Below are 9,428 nucleotides of genomic sequence, written 5' to 3'. Positions count from 1 at the left end.
AATGGAATACATTTTAAAAGTAACCTTCCCAACACTGATTATAAATTAATCACCTAATTATTATTAAAAACAACTGCCAATGACTTTGTGCACAATTTAGGGTTAGGGTTAGGGTTGTTCTGAAATCATTCTCAGGGTTTTGTATCCTGTAGGTTGGTTTTTTGTTTGTGTTTAACCCTTTTCTTACACCCCACTTGCAGAGTTACTTTTCCACTCAGTTTTGTTTGTACAAGCAGTCCATATGCCTGGGTGCTGATTTTATACACATGTGGCCATGAAAGTGATAGGAACACCTGAATTTAATGATTTGAAAGAGTAAGTGAATAATTTTGGCAGTATAGAGTAGGTATAGTTTTTCCAACTCCAACTGTTGGACACAAGGAGAATGAAACAAGTAATAAGGATTGATATGCACTAAATACATTTATTAAGGTAAAAGAACTTGGTTGAATTGTGTTATTTTATGTTATTTTAAAATATCTTGATATATGTTGTCTTCAAATTACATTACAATACACAGATCTCAATAATATTTTTTGTGTATTTATTCATAATTTGGTAACATGTGTCTCCTTTCATACTGACAAATATAGAATATGTGAGAAAAAGTTGCCTTCAGAAACTTTTTATTAAAGGCAGTATATTACCAGTAGTTACTTTCCATTGTAAATGTGCCCTCTGATGGCAATGGTAATTAATTACCAAAGGAGAAAATGAGATGATATAGTTGTTATACACTCAGAAAAAAGGTGCCAACTGGAACTAAAAATGGTTCTTTAGACCGATGCCATAGAATAACCTTTTTTGGTGCCACAAAGAACCTTTCAAACAATGGCTCTTTGAAGAACCATTTCTTTCAGTGGTTCATTGAAGAACCTTTAAAGGTGTTCCAAAGAACCATCAAGAAATCTTCACCTTTAATGGTTTTTCAAAGAACCCTCTTTTTAAAATGGTTCTTTAAAAAAACATTTTAAAGAACCTTTTTTGAGTGGTTCTTTAAAGAAACATTTTAAATCTTTCAAAATAAAATGTATCCTAAATTGAATTTGAGTAGGGTAAAATAAATACGAGCACAGCATAGACATATATTAATGGTTTATTGCCATTTCATAGTATACCAAAAGACACAAAGGCATTTTAACCCTCAGCACAACATCACTACTAATACATGTCACATATTAGTCATTTAAACAGTAATAATTCAATATTTTTACTATATTATAAATATATATATATAAATACTATATCTATAGATAACACAACAATTAATACATGTATTGTTTAATTAATAAAACATCAGAAAGTGATAAAACACATTAGAAATAGCAATAGCTTCATAACATACCATTAAATCAACACATTGTCATCAGCAGATGTTTCCATGTTCAGTAAAAATATTTCAACAACAAGTTTTTGATTAAAATTATCAATGAACTTCAGCGTTATGTAATGTATGTTTCATGTTGGACTCATGGTCCTTTGTTAGTCCAGTTTACCAGGACATATCATATCAAATATATGTCATATCAAAATAACCCCACACCTGCAGTTGTTTCAGTTTTTCACAGGTGTTTCCTGTCAGCTGGTCAACCAGGTGGACATCCATATCAGCCAACCAAACGACAAGTTCCTCCCTTTGTGCTTAAAAACCCTTCCACTCTAAGACAAGGAGCTGGAAGAGAGAGAAAAAGAGTCAATTATAAAGAAAAGAGAAAAGTGAAACCCTCCTCAGAAGGTCTGACTCGCATACCTGCAGTCGACCTGTGATGGACTCCAGTTTGGTGTTCACGTCATCCCAGCGGCAGCCGCACTCCCTCGCCAATGCCAGCAGCTGAGTCTGCATGGTGCCCTGGAAGAGCCGAGTTAATGTTTGACTCCTCCTGGTCAGGCTCTCCAGCTGGATGATCCGAGGTCTCCCCTCTCGCCGCCGCCTCTGAACACACAAACACAAATTGCATGTGAAGCAGGAGGTGCAGATTTTTTTGCTATTCTTTTCTAAATCCAGGCTTGATCACATGGAGGTATTTGGAAAACTTTTTTGGCCAGCGGACGACTGATGTCTCGCAGAAAGTCAAATCAAATGTATGTGATACACAATCAGTTTACAAGAACGCGATCATGGCTCAAGAGTTGGGAGTTTGCCTTGTAATTGGAAGGTTGCCGGTTCGTGTGAATGGGTGGATGACTGGATGTGTAAAGCGCTTTGGGGTCCTTAAGGACTAGTAAAGCGCTATATAAATACAGGCCATTTACCATTTTACCATTATAAAAAACAAGTCCAGTTCTTGCCTGATTTAAAGTGAATTCTGCATCAAAACAGGGTAACAGAATTAAAACGAGTGTTTGCAGCAAATGTGAGCACAAAGCCTCACTTTGTACAAGCCTGCTATTAAAGGCACAACTTGGATCTGCTGTACAAATCTTATGGATACAAGCTAAATGACACAGTAGTGTGCACGACTCCAGATTCTGATCCCTCATCCTAATATGGTCCCAAAAGGCTCACAAAAACCCACATAGCAATAGCAATAAAGCAAATGTTGACGCTTAAAAATACAATGTCCATAAACCAATGGCTGACATCGGTTTTATCATAAGGGTGATAAATATACAACATATGGTCTTAAGACTAAAAGTATAATAGAAATTTTAGTCTGAGAGATTTGATGCTCATTTACCTGCAGATGTCCTATACGTACCTGCTCCGTGGTTTTCCACAATGCTTTGAACATCACTATTTAATACAGGAAGTAGGTGAACTAAAACAAGTCAATTTAATTGTGTTTCTCCCACTCCTCTTCCTCATTTTGTTGGAGCTGTGAACAGAATTAGTGTGAATCTGAATTAATTTGTGCAAACAAGAAAAATCTACAGCTCTTCAGTCAGAGGTGGTCTTGTGATTTAAGCCGGGTAGATTTATGTGTTGATGCTACCTGCTTCAGCTGTATGACTGGCTGCTGAGTGATATTTACACCCTGGCTGGATTACAAACTTTAACCACGTGCTGAACTTTGGCCCAGCTTTTATACCTCTTGTTAGTATAACGACCTCTTCTTGGCTTAACGTATGATGGTGGATAAATGAAATGTACAAAGAAAATTTAACTATATTACAAAAGGACACCTATCTTGGAGCATAATTTTCAACTAGTCCGAAAATAAGTTATACAGTAACAGTCATGTGACACATGAGAAGTTGTGTCTTTTTCTATTCATTCAAAACACTTCAAAACACTCTTCCAGAATTCAATACAATACAATAAACAGCAAACATCCAGGAGGAACAAACAAAACACCTTTAGGAGTAGACTATATGCATCTTTATTTACCCGAAAACTCCATATAGCTTACTTTGGGTATATTCTGTGATACCAAATGATTTAGTATTATAATATATTACTATTACTATTACTATTATCTCCTATTACCTCCATTCATCCATCCATCCATCTTCTTCAACTTTGTCCGAGGCCGGGTCGTGTGGGCAGCAGCCTAAGCAGAGAAGCCCAGACCTCCCTCTCCCCAGCCACCTCCTCCAGCTTATCCGGGGGAACACCAAGGCGTTCCCAGGCAAGCCGAGAGATGTAATCTCTCCAGCGTGTCCTGGGTCTGCCCAGGGGCCTCCTCCCAGTGGGACATGCCCGGAACACCTCACACAGGAGGCGCCCAGGAGGCATCCTTGTCAGATGCCTGAACCACCTCAGCTGGCTCCTTTCGATGTGGAGGAGCAGCGGCTCTACTCTGAGCCCCTCCTGGATGGCTGAACTTCTCACCCTATCTCTAACGGTGTGTTCACACCGAACGCGATGGACGCGAACAAAAACGCCCCAAACGCCCCTAATTTGACGCGTGCACATTCGCGTCTCAACGCGTGTCCAAGAAAAATCCATCGCGCTTCAAAATATGATATTTTGACGCGCGTGAACCGGAAATGTGGGAGGGATGTGGGAGGAAGTTGTGCCAGACCGGTATCTTTGCAAGATGGCAGCTGTCGAGTTAGCGCTTGAAGAGAGAGTCTCCCTTCTCTATGTACTGTGGAGAGCAGAGCAGCGGCGTAAAAGACGCCCTCGCCCTACCTGGGTCCATCAGGTCCTCCAGAGGCATGAGCAGTTTGGTGAGTTTCACCATTTGCTCCAGGAGCTGCGCCTGGATGACGGCCGATTCCAGCGACATCACCGTCTTTCACTCGGCCAGTTTGAGGACCTGCTTCCCCGGGTCGGTCCCAGAATCGCCCGCCTAGACACCAATTACAGGCGCTCAATCCCACCTGCAGAGCGCCTGTCCATCTGCCTGAGGTTAGTAAAAGTATTTAATACGGTAGTCCTTTATTGATACCTGTGCTAATACATGCTAAACCATCCATTTATACACTGCTAACATGGACGTGCTATGCTAACAGTGAATGCTCCCGGTTTTTACTGATAGCAAACTGTGGTACGGAGACAACTGTTTATAATATTTCTAGTGATACTCAGAAGGTCTCATCAAGTCCCGATTTAATTCGATTTATGCTGTTATCAGTGTTTGAATGATAGCATGTCTGTGGTGTCATATCAATGTATGCGCTCGGTGTTTGCTGATATCAAACTGTAGCATTAGGACCACTGAGTTAACCTTTGTAGTGATACTCACTCCTTTTTATTTAGACCTGGTTTAATTCTGGGATAGTTGAATATTTGTATATAATCACCGCAGACTGTTTTAGATTATATCTAATATATATCATGTAATTATCCTTATAATTACAAAATGTTTTATGTAAGATTTATGTTTTGCAATTTGTAATTTTGGAATTTCAATAATGTATTTTGTAACTGCAGTACACATAATACTCATTTTAAACAATTTTGTCCAGGTTCCTTGCCAGCAAACAACTCCTCCAGAGAGGCTGTCCTGGTGAGGGAGAAATTCATGGCTCACTTCTCGGTGGAGGGAGCTGTGTCTTGGCAACCAAAGGAGTAGCCTGTTTGAAGTCCGAGTGACTTCCCCACAACGGCTCTTTTAAGAGCCACCCACAAACCTCTAAAGAGTGTTCCTGTCTTTTTAAATTTTTCTTAATAAATGGAGCTCTACTCCAAAATAAACTAACCTCTTTTTACTCTCTTAAATAACTTGTCTTCACTATGTTCCTATATACAGTGTGGTGCAAAAGTTTGGGCAACCTTATTAATAGTCATTATTTTCCTGTATGAATCACTGTTACAATGAAAAATGTCACTTACATATATCATATAGGAGACACACATTGATATACACTAAATATTTACTTCCAGGCTTCATTTCTCTTTTTTTGTGTTGCCAATTTATGCACCTGCTTGATTTAAACAGTTATTGCACACTTTCTGTAAACTGCATTTCACTTCTCAAATATCACTGTGTGTGTCTCCTATATGATATATTTGACTATTTTTATTGTGACAACCAATGATTTGTACAAGAAAATAATTACTTTTCACAATGTTGCCCAAACTTTTGCATCCCACTGTATTAGTATGTTTTGTCATTAGTATAATATGAAATAAATTCTACTTGTGTCAAGTCGGGTGCCAATATTTGCTGTGTAGTAGAACAGAGACATTTTGTCATTATAAATGTTTATTTGAAAAAATATAAATTCATTAACAAAAACATTTATCATAAATATATGAAATGTAACTATTTACAGAGAGACAGGAATAAAAAGGACCCAGCTTGGAGTGGAAGAGCCTCAGGGAGAAGGAGGAGAAAAATAAGAACATTGTTTCTGCCCTGGAGAGCTGCTGCCTCATCAGAAAACTACTGATCATTAGGGTCCAATGTTTCCAAATTTAACACAGCTGTGCTGTTTTCAAAAACTAATTTATAAATTTGAAATTTCACGAATTCTCGTGTCTGAGGCGGCATGCTCTCCAGAGCAGGAACAAGGCCGAGGAGGAAATGTTCAGTTGGAGACGGGCGTGGCCTCTTTAGGGACTCCAGGATGGCCAGCTCCACCGCCGATGGACCGTCCTGGGACCCGTCCCTCGCCCGCCTTCGAGCTGTCCTCCTCTGTGGGCCTGTAAAACACAGCACAAAACAACACAAAGTAATGAGAAGGCTGCTACTAGATTTTCATTTTCAAAATTGAAAAAAAAACATGATATAAACAGATTGGTTGTAGATATTTAGTAAAGGTGATCACAAGGGAATTCAAGCAAGTAAAAAGCTGTCAGTGCTTGATGTTCATACCTGTGGGTGCAGCAGCAGGAGCTGAGGGACCAGGGACTGGGGAGCCAGGAGAAGAGACAGCTGAGGACTCTGCTGCATGATTACTTGACTCTATCAAGACAATATTAGATGTTAACAGGTTGAAGACAATAGTCATAGAGAATATTATATTATTATATACTTATTATTATTATTATATACAGTGGTCTCTCATTTATTGCAGCACATGAACAGTAGTCACAGTTCTCACAAGTTGATTCTCAAAGTGAAAACCTTTGTCGATTTTAAAACGTAAAAGTATTATGCCGCGCTTTTTCTCCGTCTGCGGCGCCACTTTTGTGCGCCTTTTTTGCTCCCGGTGCAGGTGTGTATTTCCGAATGAGGCTCATAGTTATGAGTGTTTTTGTGCTGTTTTTTTCTATTGGACGTGATGGTTATCAAAACCAAACATGATAAGTTTGGCAAGCGCAGGAGACACGACATGGAGGAGATTTGTCATTTGGGCTGCAGAATGCAATGCGCATTGTTGAAAGCTGTACGGTGCAATAAAAAAAATCAGCGAAAAGGCGAGGCAGTGACGGATGAACAGCGGGACTACTGTATACTGTTTATTAATAAACAAAATATGTTCCTGTATGACAACACGCATAAATTAACTGCCTACATTAACTCAATGTAAACATACCTTCTGACTGACACTCCCCTGCTGCCTCTTCGGGCTGTCCCTGGTCCTCGGGGGAGAAGTTCTCCACGGTCCGCACCATATTACCGCTAGTCTCCCGCGGGGTGAGGAAGGGGTCCAGAAACCCCATGACCGCGAAGAACTTCCATCTTCTCCCCGATCCTGCTGCAGACCCACTCCTCTTCTCCTTCTCTGCCTTCTTCTCCTTATTATAAGTGTCCCTGAGGCTCTTCCACTTTCTCCTGCAGATGTCCTCTGAATAAACGCATTATCTTGTTAGCGGAAAGGTATTTGTACATCAGTGGGAAAATAGCGGGACAGTAGGCGGGCTTGCTAGCTTTTGCGCGGGTTCATCGGGTCAGTCTGAAAATTAAAAAGAAGGAATGAACTTACCAGGTTGCCCGATCTCCTCACTTATGTGTCTCCAAGCTAGGTCCTTTTTATTCCTGTCTCGGTAAAAGTAGTAGCTAGCATCGTATAGCTCCGGGTGATTAGCCACGGCACTGATTAGCTTTTCCTCCATACTGAATGAAGAATGAACGGCTTTGGCTGGATCTGCCCCTTTGACCTAGGTCAGAGCCACGTCACCAGGCTCCTGATTGGTTGTCGCGGCGCGATTTGACGCTGGAGTTCAGATTTTTCCAACTCGAGCGGTAGACGCGAAACGCGCGTATGCACAAAATGCAACACAAAAACTCACGCGCGTGGTTTTATTCGCGAGTCAAACGCGCCAGACGCGCTACACTGACGCGCGTTTCACGCGTTTTGGCGTTTTCGCGACGCAAATCTGCTTCCGAATTTTCGCGGGACCCGCAATCGCGCGTCATCGCGCTTTTCCATTGACTTTACATGTAAACCTGATGCTCTATTCGCGTCCATCGCGTTCGGTGTGAACACACCGTAAGGGAGAGGCCAGCCACCCTTCGGAGGAAGCTCATTTCCGCTGCTTGTATCCGCGATCTCGTTCTTTCGGTCACTACCCACAGCTCATGGCCATAGGTGAGGGTAGGGACGTAGATCGACCGGTAAATTGAGAGCTTCGCTTTTACACTCAGCTCCCTCTTCACCACGACGGACCGGTGCATTGTCCGCATCACTGTCATCTGTCACTGCCATCTATGTCCACTGTGAGCGACCATCTTTGAACAGAGGCGGTGGTTTACGACACCAACTCTCTGCCATCTATAATCCAGTTTTGAGATCCCTTCCCAGACGCCTTAACGCCCACTCACACCCTGGGCCATCTGACCTCAGGAATTCGCATGATAAGGTGGGGCCAGGTTTCACAATGAACTCACCCGAAACTCTGGCTGATTGGGACCCACACCCAGTTCCACACCTTGGCTCAGGCGATTAGAGGATCATCAGGGGGTCCTTTTGTCCCTCTGTGGGGGGACACTCCCACTAGGTTTATATCTGGGACTCCCCACCATTTGACCTTAGAACTGAAGAAGCTTCTCGGATGAGAGGTGAAACGTCTTCAAGTAACTTAAAGAAGTCCAGACTCTTTTCTTTGCAAGCTCCTTTGACTACAATGACCTGGATGACTGAGAACCTTCACAGACTCACAACCTTTAGGCACACAGGATGCTTTGGATTGTGGGTCATATCAAGAAAAGCCTTTGCAAGCTCCAGTTTAACATTATGCATATCAGGAAATATAATAAATACTACTGAATACTTTATTCACACATATACACAAACTCACAAGTGCAAGTAGTCTGTTCCTACTGACATTCACAGATCTGAGCAGTGGAACTGCAGACTGAGCCAGTGCAAACTCTTTAAAAGAGGTTGATCTTACCACATATCATCTTTAACTGTCTGGCTGGATGCCTATTTGTGGAGCTGGTCATCAGACATTACGTCAGCATTTTTTATTTTCCCCCTGCTACATAAAACCTCTGTGAAACCACTAGACATCACATCCCTACATTTTAGTCCTGGGAAGGGTTTAATTGCATCATAGAATGTCAAATGCAAAATCAATATTTTAGCATTTCTATCACAAATCCAAAGGGCATTGATTATTTAACAAATGTAAAAAAAAAACAGAATAAGAAGGTTTCTCAGACATATAACCTAATTTAGCACTGGTGTAGAGGAATCATGAAGGAAAATACTCTTTCCCTGTTTGTTTTGTGGACCAACATTTTTTAAAAAAATATTTTTAAAAAATCACAAAAATAAAATAGAAAAAACAACAACAACTAGCTAACAAAAAAAGCCTTAATAAGTAAGTAAGCATTAATTCTGTCATGCAAATTAGTTACCTTCATTTAATTAACTGCATTAAACTTCAAACTTCATGGTGCTCCATGATACTGGCTACCTTGGACAGGTTGCCAGTCCAAAACAGACCAGGATGTTCAGTGGTTGAGTTAATGGATGGATGGCCAAATATTAATTAAAAGTATTATTAGAAAAAAACCATAAACACTCAAGACCAACATCTTAAACATTAACCACCCTTTGGAAGTTCTTTTTTCTTCTTTTGATTGTTTTATTTAAACACAACTGAGTTTTTGGAAAATTGTTTTGTTTGAGCGTCTGACAGAAAC

The 9,428-nt window shown here is 40.8% G+C and overlaps 2 protein-coding genes across 2 annotated transcripts; one reads left to right on the top strand and one right to left on the bottom strand.

The window, feature by feature from the left end:
* Positions 1 to 3,638: 3,638 nt before the first annotated feature.
* On the top strand, positions 3,639 to 5,110 carry LOC146509899 (uncharacterized). The gene is made up of 2 exons (XM_085175244.1): positions 3,639 to 4,294; positions 4,855 to 5,110. Exons 1-2 carry the CDS (start codon positions 3,942 to 3,944, stop codon positions 4,979 to 4,981), a joined length of 480 nt encoding a protein of 159 aa, XP_085031370.1. The 5' UTR covers positions 3,639 to 3,941; the 3' UTR covers positions 4,982 to 5,110.
* Positions 5,111 to 5,255: 145 nt separating this feature from the next.
* LOC146509898 (uncharacterized) lies at positions 5,256 to 7,946 on the bottom strand. The gene is made up of 4 exons (XM_085175241.1): positions 7,261 to 7,946; positions 6,871 to 7,122; positions 6,207 to 6,296; positions 5,256 to 6,034 (listed from the first exon to the last, which is right to left on the bottom strand). The coding sequence occupies exons 1-4, from the start codon at positions 7,388 to 7,390 to the stop codon at positions 5,775 to 5,777; spliced, it is 732 nt and encodes a 243-aa protein (XP_085031367.1). The 5' UTR covers positions 7,391 to 7,946; the 3' UTR covers positions 5,256 to 5,774.
* Positions 7,947 to 9,428: the final 1,482 nt, after the last annotated feature.

This window comes from Neolamprologus multifasciatus, chromosome 10 (assembly GCF_963576455.1).
Source record: "Neolamprologus multifasciatus chromosome 10, fNeoMul1.2, whole genome shotgun sequence".
Taxonomy (NCBI): domain Eukaryota; kingdom Metazoa; phylum Chordata; class Actinopteri; order Cichliformes; family Cichlidae; genus Neolamprologus; species Neolamprologus multifasciatus.
This window is presented reverse-complemented; position numbering and strand designations above follow the sequence as displayed.